The 26,760-nt window shown below is 36.2% G+C and overlaps 1 protein-coding gene across 2 annotated transcripts in view; it reads right to left on the bottom strand.

The window, feature by feature from the left end:
• Positions 1-1,961: 1,961 nt before the first annotated feature.
• pacsin1a (protein kinase C and casein kinase substrate in neurons 1a) overlaps positions 1,962-26,760 on the bottom strand; it is a 33,745-nt gene continuing 8,946 nt past the window's right edge. The window contains exons 1-10 of one of the 2 annotated variants that reach the window (XM_052593319.1): positions 18,035-18,229; positions 15,040-15,160; positions 11,463-11,619; positions 11,072-11,307; positions 9,696-9,839; positions 7,802-7,977; positions 7,444-7,564; positions 7,182-7,297; positions 5,362-5,558; positions 1,962-5,194 (exon numbers count right to left, since the gene is read on the bottom strand). In XM_052593319.1, coding sequence (XP_052449279.1) covers positions 5,085-5,194; positions 5,362-5,558; positions 7,182-7,297; positions 7,444-7,564; positions 7,802-7,977; positions 9,696-9,839; positions 11,072-11,307; positions 11,463-11,619; positions 15,040-15,099 — 1,317 coding nt within the window. In that variant the 5' untranslated portion in view covers positions 15,100-15,160; positions 18,035-18,229 and the 3' untranslated portion in view covers positions 1,962-5,084. Of the gene's footprint in view, positions 5,195-5,361; positions 5,559-7,181; positions 7,298-7,443; positions 7,565-7,801; positions 7,978-9,695; positions 9,840-11,071; positions 11,308-11,462; positions 11,620-15,039; positions 15,161-18,034; positions 18,230-26,760 lie in introns of those variants that run through there. The other variant, XM_052593318.1, reaches the window with a different exon arrangement.

The following is a 26,760-nucleotide window of genomic DNA, read 5'->3' as shown; positions in this document are numbered from 1 at the left end:
TTAATTCATAGAGTTTACATTTACTACACACACTTGTTGTTATGTAACATAAACATGATGTCATTTGGCTCACCGATTCCTGCGCAGTTTAAAAAAAGTATTTCACTTAAAGGGGTCATGTGATCTTGCTAAAAAGATTATTATTTTGTATTTATATTGTATTTGGTGTAATGAAATTTGTTTATGCTGAAAAAACATTTTCCACATACTGTACATTATTGTTTCTCCTCTATGCCCCGCCTTTCTGAAATGTGTAGATTTTTACAAACGTCATTCTAAAAAGTGAGGTGTGCTCTGATTGGCCAGCTATCCAGTGCATTGTGATTGGCTAGATACCTCAAGTGTGTGACGGAAATGTTATGCCCCTTAACTTCATTATAAACGAGGCAGCTGTGCTTATTATCTATCTATTTGTTTCTCTATTTCTGCTGGAATTGACATCCCCTGGTAACTAGGATTTACTTAAGTTTCAGTCTGGATCCAGAACACCTGAAAAGAGATGATGTAAACCAGTGCTCTGAACCGGTTCAAGGAACGAAAACAAAAACCAGAAACGAACAAATTTAGTAAAGAAAACACTGTACTTATTATTATTATATTACTATAATTTTAACCTTAAATTTCACTCCCTACAATAAATGTTCTATAACTTTAAATAAGATCTAAAGGTAATATCGTGAGAACAGAGACCCGTGCAAGAATAGTCTGCGCATAGTTGTGAGAGGTAGAGAGTACAATCAGATGTGGCTATTTCCTGATGTTCACCTCTTCATGTTTAATAAATCAAGTGTTATGATCTGCCGAGCTCCCTGTCACTGTTCTCCTACCAACCTCTACTACCATGAGCTAGCTTGCGGTAAGAACTGTAAAGCCTGCATATAGAAACGGCGCATGTTACATAATTATTAGGCAAATTATAGGCAAAGAATATATATATATATTTTTTTTTTATAACGTTATTAAGCGTTTTTTCTTCCACCCGAACCGGTTTCGAAATGGTAATAATATCAGAGGAACACAGAAACATTAATATATCGATTCTGATTGGAGTGAACCGATTGAATTTTTTTTTTCGTTTTCAAGCCCTGATGTAAACCAAATTTTGCTATAAATTTTATTGCATCATATACTAATTGATGTTAATAGTGTTCATCGTCTGTGTGATTACTTCTTTAATATATTTTTCCGTACATTTCTGCCATATGTACATAGACTGACAGTTACCACTGATAAGCTACTACTAAATATTTTAGAAACTTAATTTTCTGTAAAGCTGCATTGCAATTATTTGTATCATAAAATTTGACATTATACAAATAAACTTTAACTGAATTGAATTCAGTTGAGTATTGGTTCCAATGTGCCATCTTCTTCCTAATAAACACTATTTTCTGTAAAGCTGCTTTGAGACAATATGCATTGTGAAAAGTGCAATCACCTTTGGCTGGCTTAATTGTGGACACAATTTCTGGCAATATTGTTGGCTTGATTGCACAGATACTATTTTAACTGAACTGAGCCCGACAATAACATTAATGAATCAATTATGCATTGACTGGAACTGGAAAATTGAGTTTTTACTATCATCCTCTTGCATTAATGGACAGTATTTTTCTTTTTAATACTCTAAAGCCGCTTTGCATTATACAATCTGTATTGTATAAAACGCTATATAAATAAAGGTCACTTGTCTTAATTAACATTGTAAAAAAAAAATCTAATTAGGTGCCTTACACTAATGTGAACCTAAGCATGAACCTTTCCAAATTAATTAGTAAAAAAAAAAGGCATGTAAAATATTTTGTTAAAAGAAGAAAGTAATTTAAACGTCTCAATGTGACAAGATAACAAAAAAATAAATAAATTGCCCACACGTTTTGCATGTTTTTTTTTTTTCAACAAACATGTTTTCTCCTTCTAAACTAATATTGCAATATTGACATCATCACAAAAACTTCAAATCAGGTTTTTGACATTATTTTGATCATCATGTTCATCATCATTAACTTTATGCATATATAAATGAACATTATGTTATAGATGAGGAGGCACTACACCAGCAAGGAGGTCGATTTACATCAACTAACTATGAACACACACATGTCCTCTACACTGCAAGAGAAATGTTCACAACATAAACCTTCATCCCTTCGTTTGAATAAAGTACAAATCAACATCAAAAATAGCATTTACATTACACAGCTCTTTACTGTCTCAATGTAGGTGTTTGTTTCTACTCAACACAGTTTTACAGTTACAGTAAGAATATAATCTTAATAAATTACATCATCATATACAAATATGACAGCGTGGACCCACACGCATTTATACAGGTATGGTACATAATGATTTAATTGCATCCAAAATCAAATTAATACGATATGGTACCTATAGAGCATTAAAGTGTTATTTTTTCAAAGTGTTCATCTTTTGTTACTCAACATTTACTATTATAACACTACATTTTTATTTTCTATAGAGAAACACAACTTATACACACTGAATATAATAAAGAGGATACTCCCCAATAAGACCCTGACGAGTGTACCCATCCGTAATTCTTTTTGTGTACGTTACAGAATATTTTATCAATGCAAGTTATTTTTTTCCTAGACTGAACAGTTTCAGACAAATCACAAAGCTGCTGGGGGGTCTTTCCTCTTAATGTGTTACTTATGTCACATCCTGTTTATTAATTTTTTTCAGTTCCACACTGAAACTCCATGAATGATGCACAACTCCACTTATTTTTATGCTTTCAGTAATGCAATCTGAAAAAAAAAGAAGAAAAACAGGCACGTGAGCAGAACTTCTTGCATTATCAAAATTGTATCTAACGGTCGTAGAGTTCAGCTTGCAGGTGACTAATAATAAAATTGGAGTCTCACTTAAATCTGTATAAACAGCTTAGACAGTAAACATTTCTAAATCCTCCATACGATTTCAGCTATTTTTCATTTAAAACCTAAAACTGTTTTATGTTTTTTTTTTTTTTTTTTTTTTAAGTGTGCATGTGCTGTCTTTCTGTCAAGTGGTGTGATATTTTGTAATTCAATGCAATCCAATGAGTGGTTTATAGGGATATAGTTAAAATTGAAATGAAATGAAATTTCATCTTTTTTTTCTGTTGAGCACTAAAGAATATATTTTGAAAACTGACAGCAACCACTGAATTTCAAGGAAGTCAATAACTACTAGCTTCTGTTTGGTTACCAACATTCTTTAAAATATCTTCTTTTGTATTCAACAGAAGAAAGAAACTCATATTGGTTTCGAACAACTTGAGATTGAGTAAATGATGCCAGATTTTCATTTTTGGCTGAACTTTCCCTTAAAGTGTCCAAATACTTTCTGGCCCACTGTACTGTATATTACCTGCAAATCATAGTTTGGTGCCGTGTTTCTTTTATTTCAGTTAGCATTAAAACGATTTTATTATGTTTTAAAACTTATAGTCTTGATGCAAAATCATAGCATGTTAGTTAACAGGCCATGAAACAACAGGGAATCATTTTAATACAACAACATTTTGAACTTTTGATGCATGCGGTGTATCAGGTGTGAAATTCACTCACAGATTTTTTCTGTTCAATCTGCTGTGCATAAGTAGCCCAAATCATGCATAGGACACATTCGTGTCCATCTGAAGAACCTTGATTTGGTATGAAGAGGTGACAATGAAGGGATGCCAAATAAAGACGATGCTTATACAAGACATTCTTGGAGAAACTGAGAACAACACATGACTTTGACAAACATGGGATGACAACGATTGGCCAGTTGGACAGCTGTGGATATGTTCAGAACATCACGTTTACATACTATGCAGTATTTAGATGCTTTCTGGGTACAGTGCATGGAATACCCAGATGATTTTGCTTATTTACAACATAGTGTAGATCCCATGGTGCGGTGTGTGATGAATAAAAATTATTCTTGTTTAAAAAATAATATTTTGGTGTCATCCAATAATGAGACATTTTTACACAATATTCAATCAAATTTTAAGACAATTGTACTGTGTGATGATACCTGGATGCGACGTACATGCAATAATAGATTTTAGTGAGGTTAGAAGCCATGTTCAATTTCACACGGATGGAAAAGAGGCTGTGAGGGAGAGATTTACAGTCTTTACCATGACACGCACTGTGTAAAGGTCCTAGATCATGCATTTTTTTTTTTTTTTTTTTTTTTTTTGACAAGACACAACTTTCAAACCATTTGTTTTCCATAAAGATGTTTCCTCAGCTGGAGAAGCAGTACAATCCACTGAACACACTGTGACTGTCAGTCCCTCATAGTTTCAAATTCATTCCTGTCAAAAATTGAATATGGCACCACCCTGACTAAGGTCTACCGCATACTGCATACATACATAATACATACTGTTTAACATACTATCTTTAAAAACAGTATGCAGTATCAATACTACTGTTAATGTAGTATTTTGTTCTGAACGTAGCCTGAGATTTTCCAGGTTGACCTCTGTGGTCACTGTGGGAACTGCATACAGTACAGACGGCCTGAAGAAGCGCATGCTGCTATGCATTCAGACACAGACATCAAGAGAACGATACCTAATATAATAATCAGCGCAACAAAGCATGGACTGATGGTGAGAAAGAGGAAAGCCCAATAGCCCATTGTGAGTCATTTTCTGCACACTGACTCTTTATACTAAAATACAGCAGAGTAGCCACGTGAATATCTGTGCAGTTGGATTTTATGCTAATGTCTGTAATATAATTTCAAATAACATGTAATCTGCACCAATAATGTGTAGCCTGCACTTGCATAACTGATGGGTCATTTATTTGTTCACATCTGCTCGTTTACACCCATGTATATGCTTTTTAAATATTTGCAAATAGATATTAGTAGTGAGCAAGCTCTTCCCCTCCTCCCAGATCAATATATATGGTGTGGCTATCTTTACTAAGAATTTGTTTCTATTTTTATTTTAAACAAGACTGCATTGCACATCTTCAGGGAAAGTCCTTCATGTTAAGTCTCTTTTGCCATGTCGTTCGATCAGACAATCAGAGCTGCCTCCAAAGGTGTCTTGTCCTCTAGTCAGGTGATCAGATTTCCTCAACATAATTGGCCGGGTATAAGCCTGTCCGGCCACTGTCCAGACGGCCTCTGCACCAGCCCTGGTCATCTTCCTCTTCGATCTTTGTTAATTCATCCCCTGTGAGTGATGCAGATTATAACTGACATATCTGCCATATGTAAAGTCAAAAAAATCATGTGGTATCTAGATAGCATTCAGTATAAAGACTTCAGCAAAAACTATTCATATGGATGATGACAGCGGTGTTGATGATCTAACATCATTTATTTTGCTTTGCACTTTACCTGCTTTGAAGCTTAGCTCATCCTGCTCTTGGCCTTCGTAGTCGTAGAGGGCTCGGACCCGCACTCCTCCTCTGCTGCTCGAGTCTTCCTCGAAAGAGTTCCCTCCGCCGTTGGTCTCGTTCCCCGAGTACCCCGCGGGCTGCTCGTCATCTGACCATTCTGTGGAGTACGCCTGGTTCTTCTCATAGCTGCTCACACTAGTCAAAGACAAGGGACACATGCTGTTAACACGGAAGAACCTTAGCTTGTGCGCTTGCAAAGCTTCAGATTAGAACCAGTTTTGCCAACTTAACCTTTTAAACACTTGTTATTCAGAAAACCACCTGCAGTATGTGCATCATATTTCAATCAATCAATCTGTCAATCTTAATCAATCACCAATCAGTCAATAATGCGTGCTCTGGGACTGAATGATATTGAATGATATATATATTCACAATGATTTCACTGGAGAGGTAAAATTATGCAATACTTTGAACACTAGTCATTTTTAGGTGCTTCTTATTTTGTCCATTAAGTCTTTTCAGATTAGGAGTCCAGTGTAACTCCTGCCAGTGTTAAAAACTAATATTACACGGCTCTGTGGAAAACTTGAATCTGATTGGTCAGTCACGACATTCAGAGATATGTTATCCCTCGATAACAACTGGTAAATGTTGATAACACAGGCTCATCTGGGTAACTGAAGTTGGCGCTGTACTCTTGCTAGGAACTGTTTTTCTTGGTGGAAGCTTTGATTTTGTTTAACTACTAAAATATTAAATCTCAATTCAAAATGGTGTACAATTATTTAATTATGTCATCCTGGTATCGTTGACTCGCTCTCTCGTTTCTTACAAACACAACTGCTGCCATTTTGCTATGATTGTTTAGTGTGCTGTAATGGATTATAAGATAACTAATAAACTGGTAAGATTTTAAAACATTTTCGTCTGAAATCTTTTATCTTCATAATTATTTCTGTGGTGAAATGTGGTGTAATAAGTGGTTTGACTGCACTGTTTCCCTTAAATGTCCGTTTAGTTTGAACTTGCCGCTTGAGCGCAACTGCTGTGTTCACGGTAGCTTTGCATTCAAATATTTCAACTCAAATCAATCAAATAATTATTTACTTATGTGGCAAGTAGCCGTGTAATAAGGGATAAGTAAGGGATAATGTACATCCAGCCGGTTGTTCTCTCAGAATAAACCCCTTCTGGCTGATCACCCTGTTGGGGTTTATTCTGAGAGAGCAACCGCTGGATGTATATTATCCCTTACTAAAATAATTGATTGATTCTTGTTTAATTGCCACAGGGTGTGCATAAAATATGCGCAAAAATTATAAATAAAATTAAATGTTTTTATTTTAATTGTCATATTTTTTAATGCATCTACCCAGTCAAATTAAAAGTCCTGAAAATGTTGGAATTGATTCCGCTGTTTGAAGAAAAAAAAAGACTTTTCAGTACCAATACAGAAGCATTGCGATTGTCGCGCCGATAGCATCGTGGCAGTGCCGTTGTGCTTCAGGTGACACAAGTTCGAGTCCTGGCTCGTGAACTTTTCTGGGATCAGGAAAGTTTTGTGATAACACTTAGCCCCAGTGACATCTACCTGTACATCTTTCTATTCTTTGAAGAACCATATAGTCAACTCAAGAACCCTGTACAGGCATAAATAACTCTTGATAAGAGGAGACTTATCAAGAAAAAAATATATATATTTGAAGAGTGAAGAAGACCGCAATCATCAACCTCTAAGAAGAGAAATGGTAATTGCACTCCAGATAAAGGAAAGGACACAGGAAGTGAATGGGGAAGACAAAGCTGATGTCTGACCTGCCGCGGTCTCCTGGTTGGCCTGCATGCTCTGTGTTCGGAGTAGCAGGAGCGACTCCATCTGGCTTCTTCTTTTCTCTCTTGGCAACAGCATTGGTGGCTTCTGGATTATATTCCTGAGAAGAACAGATTGAGAAATATATAGCTTTAAAGGATTTTAAAGCTTGTGATAACTAGCCCTGGGCTCCCTAACCTTTTTAGAAACCTGAAAAGGGCACAAGACTGTTAAAACCTGTTTATTTGTTCATTAAAAGCTGTGTACCTCAAACTGGGGCCAGTTCATATGCATGCCAGGACCGTGATTATTACTGAACCACTGGAGATCCTCTTGTGTGTTGGCAGCCAGAATGGTGCGTTCAAACTCACGGTACACTGACGCATAGCTAGAACATGGAAAACAACAGCAAAGAAAAAGTTCTGACAAAACAGCTGAACTGGACTAAAAGTTAACTAGTTAACTGTAATGTTTTCACTCCAGTGAATCAGATCACGACTCAAAAATCATTAAATTAATTGAAGATTTATAAGAATGATACACTCATGTCGTATGCATATATTAAGCACAAACTAATATCCGTGTGAATCAGCGCAGACACACTGGTTCTGGGGTTTACACTGACTTTTGGTTCTCCGTGAGGTTTAGGTGACGTTTGATGTCCAGGAGAACCTCTTTGAGGAAGGTCAGTCGTTTGACCTCGTGCTGCTGGCATTGGTCAAACACCAGCTCCATGGACTCCATGTACTGTGGTGTGCACTTCGACAACTCATCCAGAGACTTCTCGTACTTCTCCTTCGCCTGCAGCACAAACACACATATATAACTATGCATGTAAGTAGCTCTGAATATGCAATTTCTGTGCTTAAAAGCCTCATCAAAATCTATTTTAAAGGTCCCGTTCTTCGTGATCCCATGTTTTAAACTTTAGTTAGTGTGTAATGTTGTTGTTAGAGTATAAATAATATCTGTAATATTATAAAGCTCAAAGTTCAATGCCAACAAGATATTTTTTTAACAGAATTCACCTACATCGAACGACCAGTTAGTTCCTGCAGTAATGACGTCACTAAAACTGTTTTTTGACTAACCTCCGCCCTCATGAACACACAAAAAGGGGGGCGTGGCCTTGTTGCGCTCGCACATAGAAGAGGAAGAGTTGCATTTGTGTTTGTTGCCATGTCGTCGAAACGCTGTTATTTTCATCTCGGAGTCCAGTCATCTTTGTTTGGGCTTCCCAGGGACGCTGTACTTGGAGATTAATGATTACAATTTATGTTTAACTCGGTTCCCGAAAATTATAATCCACATGTAAAACTATGTGCAGCACATTTTGCTGAGGACAGCTTCCTCAATCTCAATCAGTTTAATGCTGGATTTGCACAACGATTATTCTTGAAAGATGGAGCAGTTCCCTCTTTGTCTGGAGAAGGTGTTAGTTATGGACCACAACCGGTAAGTGTATTTTGTTAAGTTGGTGCATTTAACAGTTTCTGTAACTTATTACACAAAGGGCAACACTGTTTAGCTTTGTTAACTAGATGTTTTCATGCGCATCTCATCAGTAAAAACGCTCCAGTGATTATAAGTACATCTCCAGCACGTGCGTTCAGATCAGGATTGACAGGATTTTAAAACAAATCCTGCCCACTTGCTTCTCAAAACTAGTCCAATCACATTTCCAGGAGGGCAGCGCGCACTAAGTTGGTGTCGAATCACAACACAGGAACCGCTGGCCCAATCAGAACTCGTCACGTATTTCCGAAGGAGGGACTTTATAGAACAAGGAAGACATCAGCCCGTTTTTATGACAGTGAAAACAGCGGTATACAGATAAGTAAATTGTGTGAAAAATACTGTTTTTTTACACGTAAAACATGAACACGTGTTATATTGCACACTGTAAACACAATCAAAGCTTCAAAAAAGCGCGTAAAAAGTCTTCATATACCCACACATTAATAATTTAAGACCATTATATATCTGACTTTCATCCTCCAGGACTGTAATGTAATAATTCAACAGAGTAATGTGTTCAATACAGGGAGAGAGTGATTGTTATATCTTTAAATGTAATAACACTTCACCTCGCTCATTTTAATGGCTCATAGTTGTAAGAGTGATATTAGACGCTGAAGATAAATGTCTCTCAGTGGAGATGAGCTCCAGATTTAGCACTTTTTTCCAATATGAATATTATGTCTTTATTTAATAGAATTGTTATATAGAAGCAGAACAAATATAAGTAAATCATAAAGAAAAAAAAATGAATTTACTAAATTTAATTTAATGTTACAACAAGAAAGTGCAGGTTATGAAAATGCATGCTCATGTGGCATGCATTAGGCCAAATGAGTGTGATTGTGTCAGACATTCAGGATCGAGTAGGAAATAAAAAACCTGATGGTGAAATTGATGCCGTTCCTGTCCACTCACATGCATCCAGTCTGTCATGTAAAAGTCAAATATACTTTAAGTGAAAAGTACTTTTAAATGTTTCTTTTCTTTATTTTTCCCACCTTCTGCATGTCCTGTTTGCATTTCTCTGTCTTCTCGTGGAGTTTCTTCTGCTGGTCAGGAGTCACAGATGCATCTGCCTCACGGGCTGCAGCCAGTTTCTCCTCTTTACATGCCATGTGATAGGTCTTCTTTGCCGTCTCCATCTGCAACCAGAAAAGCCACACTTTAACTATAAACAGAATGGATGAAGCTTAGAGAAGGGTTAGTTAAACTGACTGAAATAATGAGACGAGTTGTTATTTTGAGTTTAATTTTTTTAATTAATCAGTTGATCCGGTTCACAAAACTGCTCTGGATGATTTGTTCACAAATAATCTAAATGTCATAACTACTGTAGATCAGGTAACTGATTCAGTAATCCAATTGCAGATGTTAACAGCTCAATGAATTATTACATTTGAAATTTGGGTTAATGAATAATGAAATTTGACATGGAGTATAGTGTATATGGTATACTATAGTTCTGATTTGGTTTTTCCTTTTAAGCTTTATTGTTTCCCCTTTTTTCCACAGAAGAGTATGTCTAATGGGGTTGGAAACAGTGAGTAAATGATGAAAGTAATCATGTTTGAGTATTATTGCTATAAGCCTCTTGTAAGCATAACACATCGGCAGTATTTCAGAATGCATGCATATTTAACATGCATTTAAATTATTTATATGAGTAATGTATATGCATATTAATGAAATAATGCCATTAAGTGACCTGGTCTCATGGCAAATACGTACCTGGTACTAAATGCAGTTAAACTGCAACACCTTTTATTAATTTCCACAAAAATTTTAGAGAGTTTCGATTAATAAAGCATCATTTGTTTTATTCGTTTTGATTAATAAAGCGTCATTTGTTTTATTCGTTCCGATTAATAAAGCATAAAACAGACTTCAGAGGCGAGGAACTCCTGTTTGAATCTCGTGTAACCACGGTTCGACAAGTGGTTCAAATCCACATGTAAGGAAGATGAAAGGGTACGGTTGCATCAGTAAAATGCGTTTTAGATCAGTTTTGCATCTGTTAACACTATCGGTTGGGTTTGGTGTAGGGCACATTTCCAACACAATGGAGCATTAACTTTAACAGTCCCCGCAAATTTGACTTCTGAACCGCCGCAATACACACCAGAAGCAATGTAATAAAAACACAGCATTACGTATCTAGATAAACATAATAATGTGTAAGGGTTTACGTATTGAAACCATGTTTTGCCTCTACTCAGTGGACATTTCTCTTTAAAACTGCTGCGAAACGTTCAGTAAGGTACGTAAAACCGGAGTTGTAGAAACGTAACCAGAGGTATGTATTTGCCATGAGACTGGGTTGCCATTAAGATATGTTAACACCAAACTTACATAATTCAAATATTTTTATTTGTACCTCTTTGAGTTTCTTGGCCCAGGGTTTCTGTGCTTTCTTGAAGCCCTCTTCTGCCTCTTTGGTTTCCTTGAAGCCACCAATAATCTGTCTGTGGTACGAGTCTTTCTGCCAGTTCTTCACCTTCTCGATGTCCTCGTTCATCAGACCGTTCTTCACCTCCTGATGAAGTTCACTCACCTTATCGGCTTCTGTCATCATGGCTAACCAGGCCCGCTCCACAGAGCCGTACTGAGGCCCTGGCCACACACACACAAACAGAATATACTGAGACGACTACTTTATTGGCACGATTTATGTCACAGTTGCCTTTTTCCAATAACAGTTCTGGAAATTTAAAAGAGCTGCTTTAAAAATCTTCCGAGGATGAAGAAAGAAGCTTTAGATTTCTGACCTTTCTCGATCAGTTGCCTCCATCTTTTGGACCATTCAGTGAGCTGCTGGCTGTAGGACTTCTCGAGCTTGGCACGCTCCTGAAGGCAGTTCATAAGATCATTGCAGAGTCGATGGCCGTCGTCAATTCTCTTGACAGCACGCTTATAATTTCCCACCTAAGCGAAGCGGAAGAAATTATATTACACATCACATCGAATTACACGTGTGTAACTTGATATGCAATTCTGCTCAAGGGTTTACATAATCCATGTAGAATCTGCAAGATGATACTTTGAAAATTGCTTTAGTACCACTGTACCACCAAGAACAGATACGTTCATACACTCACTTGATGAAAATCACAATAAACAGTAGGCTGAGAAATCTATATTTTCAAATGTAATTTATTCCTGTAATGTAAAGCTGAAATTTCAGCATCATGACTCCAGTCTTCAGTGTCACATGATGCTTTAGAAATCATTCTTAAAATGTAAGCTTTTATGATTATTATCAGTGTTGTGTTGCTGAATAATTCTGTTGAAACTCTGATATTTTCAGCATTCTTAGAAAGTTTAGAACAGCATTTATTTGAAATAGAAATCGTCTGTTAAATTCTACGTTTTTACTACGACTTTTGATCAGTGTGCCCTTTTCGGAACAAAAAAAAAAAAGACCGCAAACTTCAACAGTAGAATAAACATATATTTCCAAGAATAAATTGAACAACTGAATGATATAATATAATATAATATAATATAATATAATATAATATAATATAATATAATATAATATAATATAATATAATATAATATAATATAATATAATATAATATAACTGCCATAATACTTGTGGTTATTCGTTTAGGAAGACCATATAGTGTCCCCTTCTCTCTGGTGCCTGCAGGTGGCATAAGAAAGTGGAGAGGAATGAGTGCAGGAGATTAGAGGGGGAAGGGACTCATTCTTGTGCATGTGAAGTTATGTAATGACTGCCACAGCTTTGTGTCCATGTGCTCCTGGAGCTCTATTCCTGTGCTTCACTGCACTAACAATGACATCATAACCACACACACACACACACACACACACACACACACGCCTGTCCAGGAAAGCTCAGTGAAGCTTTGAGTTTTAAAGAGATGGTTTTTGTAAACAACACCAGTTATTTGAATGCCTTTAGATGATTGAATATGGTCAAAATGCTGAAAAATACTGGCATATTTTGCTCAAGGTGCAGGGTTAGCTACAGTTACATTAGCTCACTATGAAATTTAACAGTTAATTTTTTGTTAACTTTAATGTTCAGCAATACATATAAATTGATTGTAAAATGGCCATTAGTACTATTTGTGTGCTTTGCTTTTGTTCCCCGATCTTAAGATAAACTTATTTGTATGAGTGAACAATAATAATTTATGAAGCAGGACAACTTCTGTCAGTTATCTTCCTCTTTAGTTCCACTTGTTCCTTTTTAAAAATCTAAATGTTGTTAAATTGTCAATACAACTTAATTATCATTAAAAAAGTAGCTTGGTAAATTGATGTTTGTCTTAATGGTTTTGTTTTATGCATTAATTCACCATTATGGTGATTAATGTTCCATACTTTATATTAATATAAATGTATAATACATCTCTTCCTTCCAGTTCTCTTGAAGGTCCTCTTGTGTTATAATAAATCACAGTTAAATGTTAAATGGGCATTAAATATCCTAATATTAATAAATAGCTTTTTGAAATAATCTGTATTCAAATTAGATTATTAGCTAATGCATGTCTACTGTAGTAATATAAATCATAGTATTGTTTTATCTGTACATCAGACTATTATTGGCATCGATATAATCCACGAAAAGTGTGACAATGTCTTGTAAGTGACCTTAACTGTGTCAGCATTCAGCATCCAAAACACATCTTTGGTACAGTTCAACAATATGATTTTGAACATTACAAAAAAGATTACTAATACTGACAACAAAAATGATTTAAAAACAAGTAAGGAAATAGTAAAGCAAACAGCTGCATTATTTATTTCTGCTACACACAGAGTTGGCATACTTGTGGCTGAACGAGGACTTTGGTTTTTAATAAATTATAGTTCTGTTAATCTAATATACCTCTATGATGGTAGCATTAATTTAAAATGAACATGCACTCATTTAAACAAATGTGTTGAATTAACACATACTGTATTCTGGTTACCTACCTATGTAAATTAAGCTGTATCAACTCAAAAATAAAGAACTACATTTTAAAGGGGTCATGAACTGCCTTTTTTATTATTTTGTACTTTTGTCTGAGGATCCCATATAATGTTTTCTTAATTCATTTCATTAATGTTTTTTACAACAAAAAACACTATATTTTAGAAGTAATAGGTGATTTTCTGTCCTGATTTAACTCCCTGTGTAGTGTAGTGTAGTGGATTGCAGACTGTGATTGGCTAATAGTTGTGTATGTTTGACAGTGTACATTTCTCAAAAGATGGACGCTGCTGTGATGTAGGTTAAACGCATTAATGCTCAGTACTTATCAAACGATCTGTAACAACAGACAGAGCAATAGTGAGCACGTTATAAAAACAGTTACTCACACTTGTGTGTTGCCACATTACTGTCGGATCCAAGATAATCAGCATAGCATTGTCTTTTAATTTCAATCTTTCTGAAAATCCTGCGTCGAATTGTGCCTTGTTTGTAAACGAACCCACAGTAAAATGAGGTGAACAAAGCACCAAGTTGTTACTGACACGATCTGGATCTTCATTAAAAATAAAGTTCAGAATAAAGATCTGAAAGAAGGCAATGCAAGGACTGTTTTTCCACAGCTTGGCACTGCACAGCGTCTTGTTGTCTTCCCAGCATCTTTATCATTTGGTTTCACGTTCTGAAACTTACAGGATGTTTATAAAGTACAACAGTCTCTTATATATCAAAAGATCAAAGGAACTTTTGTTTAACAGTTCATATCCCCTTTAAGGCAGTCAGTTTTTTTTATTAAAATCAACTTGTTACATTTCACAGTGCAGTATTCCCTTCTGAACAACCTTTATAGTACAGTTCTCCTTCTAGGCAGGGTTTATCTCATATTCAGCTACACTGACCTCCACACAAGCTCTGGTGAGTCATATCAGCCTTTAAATAAAACCCATTGCAGCACACGCTGACGGGGCTTTTTATCCACCGTCAATAAGTCAGACACACAAAACTGGCACAGACTGCAGTCAGCATGCAGGTGCTGCTCTGGAACTCAATAGACCTTGTGCTGGAGTATCTACTCAAAAACTGCTCAAAAAACTAGGTCTGCATCGCTGCTTGAATATGCGATTACTTTGACATAATACTGACGTGATGTTAAGCCTGTATTGGCTGCCAGAGCCTCACAAAGGGTGATGTGAAGGGCCCTGGCAACATCACAGGAGCCGACAGTGTCGTCTAAATAGAGCTCATTGTGAGCATCCTGGCAGATTCTGATACTGCGAACACAGCATCCTCCTGTTATCCAACCAGAACTGGCTAAAACACAACACAACTATTGACGACCGGCTGAATAACTTAGCAGTGTAGCATTTAGAGGAAGGAAATGGTGGTCTTTGTACCTCCCAAAAGCTGTCCATGGCCTCATCAGTGACAGCGGATTCATCGTAAGAGCCAGACATGGTGCTGGGTGCTGGGAGGCAAGACTGAACACGTCTGCAGAAAAGAGGACTTCCTCAAGAACTAAAGAGAGACAGAGAGACAACTTCAGAAAGGTGTAAATGTAAAAAAAATGGAAAAGCACAATCTCACAAACTAAAATGATAAAACGCTAGATATAATATCCAAAATCAAGAAAGAAGCACTGAAACTTTGTGATTATCACAGAATATGTTTGTAGTTAATGTGATTTTTTACACTCTATTATGACACTGTTTAAACTGACTTCATACATCCAGTAAATAACCAACAAACCAGTTGATGAAAGTTCATAAATGGTCCAGAAAAGTTACACTTTTCACTTAGGAAACCTGATTCTTCATCAGTTTAATAGTAGAAAATGATACGAATGCATGCATAAGGCAAAAGCAAAATGTACCTATGTACCAAAACTGACAGTATACAAAGACTGTAAATAAAAAATAGATCAAATTAAAGAAAACTTTTTTATTTATTTTTTTGCTTTTATTTTGCACCTTGGTTTTTATCTTTTTTTGTCTGTACAACAATACTCTGGTTGCAAAAATGAACAATGCAGTGATTAGCATGTGATGATGCTCAGTCATGAGCCTCAACAGTGTATATTTTGAGTTTATCAACAAATCAGACTACAAAGACTTCTAGAATTCCATTGTTTAGAGATGATTATTGTACAGTTTTTGCAGTCCCTTTGAGAATAGTGACTTCCACACCACAGCTATACGTCACAGATGAAGGATACTGTTGGACACGCTTCCAGACTGATGAATGATTGACTGCCCTGAGCTGATGTTCTTTACAGGTATTGGATAGAATCACTTCAGCACTATGATCTGGACACCTCAAACTGCTCTTTAATATGTTGAGAGAGCGCCCATGCAGTATTTACCCCTATATAAGCCTGGGTAAACAATTCTTCTTCATAATTTGATGAATTATTGCTGCTATGATAAACCGAATGTCCAGACAAACAACTCAAGGTTAAGTGCAGCAGGTGAACAAAGTGACAAATAGACATAGATAAAGAGGGGTGTTTGTGCTAAAAAGATACACAGGTTCTTTATTTACATACAAATGTCATCTTTCAGACCAGAACAAACCCCTGTGACAAAGAAACACCCTTTATTATAACTTAAAAAAAGAGAACTTTGTTTTTTACAGTAATAATATACTTTAAAAGAACATACTCAATGTTTCTGGACACTTAATTGCATGGGATTTGCAATTGAATAAAACTATATATGAATTTAAATTTACATTAAATGCAATTAGATAAACTTAAGAGTGTTTTGACCCATATATGTAGGATTTAACCAGATCCAGTCTGTGTCCAGATCAGAGGGTCACTGCAGTCACCCGGATCCAGTACGTATCCAGACCAGATGGTGGATCAGCACCTAGAAAGGACCTTTACATCCCTGAAAGACAGCGGAGACCAGGACAACTAGAGCCCCAGATACAGATCCCCTGTAAAGACCTTGTCTCAGAGGAGCACCAGGACAAGACCACAAGAAACACATGATTCTTCTGCACAATCTGACTTTGCTGCAGCCTGGAATTGAACTACTGGTTTCGTCTGGTCAGAGGAGAACTGGCCCCCCAACTGAGCCTGGTTTCTCCCAAGGTTTTTTTCTCCATTCTGTGACCGATGGAGTTTCGGTTCCTTGCCGCTGTCGCCTCTGGCTTGCTTAGTTGGGGTCACTTCATCTACAGCGATATCATTGACTTGATTGCAAATAAATGCACAGACACTATTTAACTGAACAGAGATGACATCACTGAATTCAATGATGAACTGCCTTAACTATCATTTTGCATTATTGAGACACTGTTTTCCTAACGAATGTTGTTCAGTGCTTTGACACAATGTATTTTGTTTAAAGCGCTATATAAATACAGGTGACTTGCCTTGAGTTAATCGGTATAATAAATTATTTACTTCTATTATCTTTGAATTATAACATGCTGCCGAATATACTGACTATGCACAATACATATGCTGAATATAATAAATTTTAGTGTTAAGAACTCTCTTTGAGGACACTTAAGTGGCCTTTCATTTCAGTAATATTTTATTACCTGCAAATACAGCTTTAAAAATATATACTTCTTTTAAAGTACACTACAGGTAACATTCAGCACACTTTTTTTGAAGCACACATGGATGGCACTTGATTGTGAGTTGTTGGTAATAAAGACGAAGGCTTGTGCAGTGATATTGTGTGCGAGAGTGGCACAGCTGTTCATGTCTGCCTCTGCACTTCGAAATGTTATTACATTTTCCAAACCGACTAATTACCGTCTAGACCCAGTTTAACATATAAATATATATTACCACAGGACAAGATTGTGTTGTAACCCGAACTGCTTAATGCAAAGCATGCTGAATCTACTGCTGTATTGTTTTATGATTACAAGTTTTAGATTATCCCTTTAGCTAAGTGTATCGAAAGAGGTGCAGGATATAAACTGTGTAGATTACAGCTCTCCACCACCTTCATGAGATGCACAGAATCTTATTTTCAGAGGCGCCCAAGGACTTCTCACATATCCTGCACCGTTAACTGTTTTTCCAGTCACACTTTTAATCTGAGGACAAATTCTTACTATTAACTACATCTTTTCCCTCAATAAACTCCTGATTTTATAATTTATAGTTAGTGTGGTAGTTGTTAGTTTAGGTGTTGGGTGGGATTAGAGATGTAGAATAAGCTCATGTAGAATATGTGCTTTATAATTACTAATAAACAGCCAATGTGTTAATAATAGCAATGCTAATAAACAACTAGTTAATAGTGAGAATAGGATCCTATAGTGAAGTGTCACCAAAAGCTCTCTTCAGAACCAACCACAAGGGAAAACCCCATTTCATGCACAAACTATCCAGCTCTTTGTTTTGATAAAAAACTATGAACTTACCACCGGTGAACCCATTCACAAACAATGGAAGGAACTTTTAAGAGTAAAATAATCCAGATATGATTACACAGGTCCGGTCGTGATATTACTGGCCTCTAATGTTCTAGTTCAGCACTTGTTTCTAATGCGGTCTTGGTTGTGGAGTGCGTCTGGAGCTCATGCAAAGGATAATCCTGCAGTGTTCCTCTTGAATGGCTTAGACGGCATGAGGCGAGGGGTTACAGGGAGGAACGAGAGAGAGAGAGAGAGAGGGTGTGATCACACCAGCACACTGGGGAACATTGTGATGGAAAGCTGCTGGGTTGCTCTGGTGAGGAAACATTTGTGCCCTTGTTTTGTTTTTTACAGATGAAGCTCTGGAACCTGTCAACAGCCACAAACAATCACACCAGTCAAGATGACAAACAACAGAAAGAATGCAAAGAAGTCTCAAGCAGTGTTCAGAGCTGAATAGACAATAATAACATCGCTGTTTAAAGCTGGACTGCAGTCATCATGTATGCATTCAGAAATTAGCATATAGCCTTGTGGAAAAGATTGTGCACTTGTAATTTACTTCAGAATTTAAAAGCATATTAACTGTACTTGCAAACATTTATAGTGTTAGTTAAATAAAGGCCACTTCAGTACTTAAACTTTCTAAAACACTTTTACACACACTTAAGTGCACTTTGTAAAAATATCAATATAACTGCATTTGAAATGATTTAGTTTAGATAATTGTTTGTCTTGTTTTAATGTGTTAACTAACATGCTCAAGCACTTGCAAAGTAATTCATTACAATTTTAACTACAGTGTTATTTGATATTACATTGCTTAATATATTTTAAATGTACAAAATTGTACCTTATTACAAATATTTGGTCACTCTTTAGTTTAGGGACCAATCAGTTAATAGTGAGAATTGCTCCCTAAACTAAACTGTTACCAAATATATAATTACAAATATACTTATACAAAAAAATAAAAAAATAAAAAAATAGAGAGAAATTACATTAAAGTAGCTATATTTTAGTTTATTATAAATGATTGTTAGGACATTTTAAAGTGCACTTTAACCATATTTTTAAGACAACAGAAGTAATTGTGAGCACATATTTATACTTTAAAGGCTCAAAAAAGCACAACATCAATTTAACATCAATTTTAACTATAATACATTTTCATTTAACTGTAAATAACACACTGAATTGTCTGAAATCAATACTGTATTTTCTTAGATCATTTGTTTATAATATAATTCTTACACTCTTAAATAATAAGTACTCTTTTTAAAAGTATGCCAAAATCTGGGTCTATACCTTTTGTGCCCCCAAAATAGAAAATGACATTATTTATTTATTAGATACAGTCAAGATTTAATAACCTTCACATTATTCCAAAACACAAATCTCAAAAACAAAACATGTTTCTGCAATGCATCACATAGCTTTAAATACACCATGTTGTGAAAATCATTGTATTTCCTAAACAATGTTCAAATCTGCACCCAAGTTCACAAGATGGTTTACCTATCGTCACGATGCTTCCTTCACAGCATGTCTATTGCATCTAATGTCTCTCGCTGCTTAATTAAACCTGCAAGCAGCCAGAGAAATAACAGCAGCGTCCTGAAGAGAGGCCTCCAGAGGTGTGGAGTCTAACAGAGCTGACAACCCAAATCAATCCACTAATGAAATGAGGGAATCGTCAGGTGAACTGAAGGAACAAAGGTCTGCTTGACATGACTCGACACAGACAGGAGGAGAGAGAGAGACAGTGTCTTGAGCGGGTGAAGCCACATTGTCACATCGTCACACTGACAAGAACATGGGATACATGGGACAATGGCAGTCTGTCAGCCCTCAGCTTCATTGTCCTTCATTTCAGATATTTAACATGACTTCGTTTTACTGTCATCTGACAATCTTTCCTTTTATTTACTAGGACTCTCATTTCATTACAAATTTGAAACCAATTTAGATTAGGAAACACATATTCACTAATTACAATGAGTTTTCCCTCAATAAAGTTAGCTGTTTACTGGTAGTAAGGTACAGTAGTTGTTGTTTAGGGACTGAGTTTGGGTTAAGGGATCTAAAATATGATCATGCATTAATATGTGCTTTATATGTACTAACAAACAGCCAATATGATGGCAACATACATGCTAAAAAGCAACTAGTTTATAGTAAATGTGTACAGTGCTGTCCAAATTATTTGCATAATATGCCTTTTAATGAATGCATAAATGACAATATTGATCATTATGTCAACATATAAACATAATTCAGTTGTTAATCATTATTTAAGTCATTATATTAATGTGGCAGTTTGATTAGAAGCACTAATTGGCTAAGTTACTAGATGTGTTTTATTTCCATATGTGTGTTGTCTAATAGCTGTTGGGCTAATATGCGAATCCACAAAAAAAAAAAAAAAAAGATTTTACATTCAGTACCTCAAACTTTAATAATTTTGACGGTTGAAAATTCCCTTATTATGGATTTTACATACAGGACACAGAACTTTATTAAATATGTACATTTTAAAAACATTATTATAAATAATTCAAATAATGTGTTATACTGACAGCCCTAATATACTATATGCTTGGCAGATATTTGCAGTGCATTCAAGCTATGAGTTTTTATCATTATGTGAACTCCCTGTTAAACAGGCCTGCTGTCTCTAGCATTGTGATCTACCAGTTGAGGTAAAGCAACACCAAAGAAATTAGCATTAAACACTAAATCATGTTCTTTAGGGCCAGTGTGGGGAGATGGGATCAGGACACATAATAATTGGGACTCTGACTTGCACTAGCCACATGAGAGCCATAATTCATTTCTGAAGCTCATTCACTTAATACCTCTCCACTTTAGTTACAAAAACTAGTACATATTGTCACTGTTTCTTGGAGTGAGCTTTTTAGGATGGGCTTCTTTAAATAAATAAAAACGGTGAAGGGTTGCTAACAGATGCCTAGTGAATGAAAACTACTGCACATACATGTAAACCTATTATAGTAATCAGATTACAGAAACTGCTGCTAAATATATAACACACATCTAGCTGCAGCAACTGTGTTTGGAGGGTTTGCTACAGACAAGTCTTATGAATTTGAAACAAAGAATGTGAAACAATTGAAACATTTTTGAAAGTTAATTAGATTAATTTTGTGCACAATCACTCACAGAATTGCATTATGATCCTCAACACATACCCGACTCAGCCATTTCAGCCATTTCAGAAATGCACAAGGTATTTAAAACACTGAAATGGCATTTAAATATCACTTTTGATGGTAATAAAATGCTGAAAGTATGCTGGACTGAATATTTCCTCGCTCTTCTCTATCATAAAAAAGATCATATAATGCTCCACTCCATCATTTGTCTCTTTCTAAATAAAAATCTGTTTGCTTTTCACAGGCAGTAATAGTCTAATGTTAACTATAATAAGCCCAATTTACATACAAAGGAGGCACGTTTGTGCTGAAGATGAAATGGCTCAATGCAGCGAAGATAAAACCTTTTTTATTTATTCATTTTAAAAAGTTGCATTTAGAATTTATAATATTAAAATTATCTTAAAGATTTCTGTCTTTCTCCATTCAAGAAGATATGAAGCTGTGTATAATAGGCTGTTGTTTCCAATGTGCTGTTTTAATAAGAAGGAACTTCATAATGATTTTTCACAGGTGTTTTCCCTATTGGTTGATTTACACATTTTGTGGGGTTTTAGGGCACAAGGAAATGTCCATGAGAACAAAAAAGCAAGAGATGAAAGTGTATTTGTACATTATGTGAGGTGGAGCAGGTGTGCAGAGGGAGGAGTGTAAGGGGAGAGAGGGCGATCCCGCAGGTGAGGTCTGGCTACAGTCCATTATCTAAGCAGCTCAGAGCAGAGACGCCACAGCATATATCTGAGAAGATTACAGCATGTAAGAAAAGCATGCTGGGAGTTGCCAGGGGACAGCGCTCCCTCAGATAGAGCTTTCTGCAGAAGCAGTCTGATTGGCTGAGCCATGATTACACACGTCATGTGACTGGAGGTCCAGGGGGTCTGATGTAATGTGAAAGAACGGCCATTAAGAGATTAAACATCAGAGAGTGTGTGTGGGGGTGTTGTTTGTGATCCTCTGGACACATGATTGTAAGCAACATCTATGATTTTGTGATTTGATAAACACAGGTAAGCCAGCACTGAAGACTGCTTTTGACATGATAATGGAGTATGATCTGGCAGCTGGACTCCCCCTTCAAATGTTCAATGGTTTATCCCAAACTCATACGCACATAATGCTGCTCCCATCAGGTCATTGGCAAGACAAGACATGGCCAAAATCAAGACAAGAGAAATGGAAAGAGAAACAGGAGAAGGATGAGAGGTGTAGATGGCCGACTTTCTAGGCTACAGTACCAAATATTTGTAATTTCAATGAATCTCCTTGCATTTCTGTCACAGTGTCATCGCTTATCACTGAGAGTAGAGTCACCAACACAGTGGCTATGTTTACATACAAAGATGCAAATTTACCTTATGCGCAAATCTGGAACATTGCATTAAACATTTGTGAATGAAGCCCCGTTCCCATTCAACAAGTCAAAGAGAACCAAATCATCACTTCCTGATAAAGTGGCACTACATAATCACTAAGAAAAGTAGTTGAAGCCACTGCATATAATAATTTTAATATATGATGAATTCCTTTCATCTCAGAGCGAGCAGACAAAACACAGTAAATGCGATAATTGCTTTCGGAGGTTGATACCTGCTGTTTGGGAATGTAGTCGTTTAATGCCGCTTTTCCACTGCATGATACGGTTCGGTGCAGCTCACCTTTTTTGGTACCAACTGGTCTGAGGTTCCAAATGAGTCGTACCTTTAACAAAATGTGACGTGTAAACCCTGCTGATCACTAATTGGCCAAAAAGAATCGTCACTACCTGCGTCACTAATCTTGCTACACAAGACACCAGACACGCTAGATTTAAGTCAGCACAGCCAGAGTAGGATCAAAAGCTTTTTTTTTTTTTTTTTTTGAATGAACACAACTGTTTTGAATAAGTGCACCTTTTTCAAACAATAAAAAAATGTCTGTTTCGTGGGCTGTTGAAGAAGAACAGACATTCCTCTTGTTGATAGCTGAGGAGCGGTTGCAGCGATAGCTTGATGGGGCGACGCAAAATGAAAAAGATTTTCTGCAGATCACTCGGCTCTTGGCCGTGACGTGTATTATCCCGCCCAATTAAAGAGGTACTAAACTGCAATGGAAACACAAACAAGCCAAGCCGAAATGAATCATGCCAAGCCAAGTCATACCACGCAGTGGAAAAGCACCATAAGATCATATAAAGGGTGACGTTCTTACCAGGACACATCCTGGCCAGGATTTCTATATTGCCTAAAATATATAACTTTTGGCTTTGGTTTCCTGTTTTCATACGTAATGAAGGTAATGATCATTTGACCAATAACATGCAGACATTGTATGTAATCAACTGATAGTTGTGCGTGAGAATGGTCAAAGTGATGCAAATACGTGTACATATCAGTGTTCAACTTGAAGCAGCACTGAGCATACCGATTGGTTTATGACATTAAAGTCCCATGAGAGCGATTCAAAAGCACAAGAAGCTGTTTGCTCTCTAAAGCTCTCATGGTATTTTGTCATACAACAATTGGTCTGGGCAGCACAAACAAAAACAAAACGTGGATATTTTAGACAATATAGAAATCCTGGCCAGGACGTGTCCTTGTAAATGGCACGTTTTCTACCCTAAATTATACAGAAATACTTTCATGACAGACTTTGCTCAGGCTTTACAGAACAAACATAACAACATTTCAGATGCTGTGCAATGGGATCGGTCCACTGGTTAGTCAAGCTATCATATCCTATCATTATGCAGTCACATCACTTTTTTGATGTTCATGGTGGAATTTAGTTTATTCATAGTAGTTTATTCTTTCTTATAAGATAAAAAGTTTATCCTACTTAATTGTGCACATGTTTTTTTATGTAAATTTTTAAATAAGAGGATGGAAACATAGCAAGTGACAAGACTAGAGGAAAAAGTAAACTGAAGATGGAGCACACTGGCTCCACAGAGAGGGTAAGTCACAGAATATCATTATTGAAAGGGGTGGCTGTACACAGAGTGCTGTATAAAAACATATTGAATGCAAAGTTGACTGGAAGGAAGAAATTGGGTAGGAAAAAGGGGCACAAGAAACAGGGATACTGTCAAGCAACGCAGATTAAAACACTTAATGAGAGAATCACAAGGAGTGGACTGAATCTGGAGTCAGTGCATCAAGAGTCATCACGCTCAGATGTATTCAGGAAAAGGGCAACCATGCCACTTCTGAAACAGAAACAAGGTCAGAATCATCTCACCTGGGCAAAGGAGAAAAAGAACTGGACTGTTTGCTCGGTGCTCCAAAGTCTTCTTTTCAAATAAAAGTTAATTTTGCATTTCATTTGGAAATCTAGGTCTGGAGCCTGGAGGAAACTGGAAAGGCACAGAATCTAAGCTGCTTGAAGTGCAGTATAAAGTTTCTGAAGTCAGTGATGGAGAGCTTTATGGAGATGCTGATTTCCTTTTCCAGCAGGACTTTAGCACCTGCCCACTGTGCCAAAACCACTTTCAAGGTTTGCTGACCATGATATTAATGTGCCATATTACAGCCAACATGCCTGACCTGAAACCCATATGGGATCTATGGGATATTTGTCATGAAAAAGATGATAAACAGTAGATCCAGCAATACAGATGAGCTGAAGACTCAATAGTGCCTCAGCAGTGCCACAGGCTGATTGCTTCATGCAACACTTCACTGATGCTGGAGTTTATGCTAAAGGAGCCACAACCAAGTATTGAGTGCAGATATATATATATATATATATATATATATTGTGTGTGTGTGTGTGTGTGTATGGTTTGAGATTTCGATAATTAACCTTGGGCTTATGGTTATAAATACTTTGTAAGAAAATATTGCTTTCATCAAATTAGCATCCCATGATGTGGCCCACAAAATGCATTCATATTTACTGCATTTTTCTATTTACTTATTAACACAAGCAGAAGAGCGCAGTAAAATGAAGAAATGAATGAGACCCAGACTTTAATTTGGCAAATCCTACTAACCTGTCTGTCATTGACATTGAGACAAAATACACACATTAGCTTTCATTTGAAAGAGGAAGACACTGGGCACATGTTACTATAGGAATAATCTGCCACACAACAATGCATACAAACAGCAAGCTAGTTTGTTGAACAGATGTTCAGTGTGCAACTAGAGAAACCATTCCCTGAAGCAGGTGCCATTATTAAACCCAGCCAACATTGACATGTCACATGGGTAGATCATATTTGTATTATATGTTTAGTTAATATCTCTTTAAATGTTTCTGAAGCATGCCCAAACAGAAGTGATTCTGTTCGTAATGGACAAACTTGTCATGCAAATCTTATTGGATGAGATCTTTCATTATTTATAGTTATCATTAGCATAATTAGGACTTTCTTTCTTTTTTTCTTTCTTTTTTTCATTTGTTTATATATGGTCGGTAACACTTTAGTAAAAATCTGTCTCAAATTCTCACTATTAGCTAGTTGCTTATAAGCATGCCTGTTATTAACATATTGGTTGTTTATTAGTGCTTATAAAGCATATATTCTGCATGAGCATGTTCTACATCCCTAATCCTACCCAACACCTAAACTTAACAATTACCACACCAACTATTAATAAGCAGCCAATTAATAGTTACTGAGGCAAAAGTCACAGTTAATGGTTGGTTTATGGTTTAGCGGTTTAAAATAAAGTGTGAAACAGTCTATAATATTACCATTTGATACCATCACTATGCTGATCTACAACATTTGTGAAAGAGTGGACAGGAAAAGCCACTATAAGAGGCTAAGTTATTTTAAATAAGTGGTCAAAGTTACATCTACAACTACTCTGTGTACATTTGTGAGTTATGTGTACCTGTATTATGTTTGTATATTTCATATATTATTGTTTTATATAGTGTATATACTGTACATGAAAGTGTACTGTTATTTGTAAAGTGACTAAATATGTACACTGTTATTTGTTAAATCATGTCAGTTTTATACTGCACTGTCTGGAGCACGCAATAAATGTGATGTGGCAATAAAAGTGATTTGATTTGAAAGTTTGTCTGCTTAGCATGGTACAGTTAGCACCTGCTGGTAGATTTAGCAACTACACTATTCTCATCTTCCAGCATCTGAAAAATTTAGCAAGAAGCATATACAGTCAGTTACAAATCTTGTAAATGATTTTTGAAAGATCTTAAAAGCATAAAATAGACTTTTACAACCTGTCTACAGCCTTTGATATTGGACAGCTTACGATACTTTGGATCTGTGTACACTGAGATCTTCCATCTTCCAGTCAGTGTTATCATGATTTCTGTATTAAACTGTTACAGTAACATCTCTTAGTAATTTCTTTTGACAATTTTTCATCTAGCAATCAAAAAAAGATCTGTACACTGTTATGCTCCCTTTAAAAGATAAAAATAGCAACGTTTTGGTCAAAGACCTTCGTCAGGCAAACACACACAGGTCTTTGACCGAAACACTGCTATTTTTTATCTTTTTTAACAAAAGGAGAATAACAGTGTGCAGATCTTTTTTTCTACTATTTGAGTTACCCCTTTGATGGTCAAGACTTTTTTTGGGATGTGCGTGTTTTG

Source organism: Carassius gibelio, chromosome B23 (assembly GCF_023724105.1).
Source record: "Carassius gibelio isolate Cgi1373 ecotype wild population from Czech Republic chromosome B23, carGib1.2-hapl.c, whole genome shotgun sequence".
NCBI lineage: Eukaryota > Metazoa > Chordata > Actinopteri > Cypriniformes > Cyprinidae > Carassius > Carassius gibelio.
Note: the sequence above shows the minus strand (reverse complement) of the source record. Positions and strands in the feature narration are given on the sequence as shown.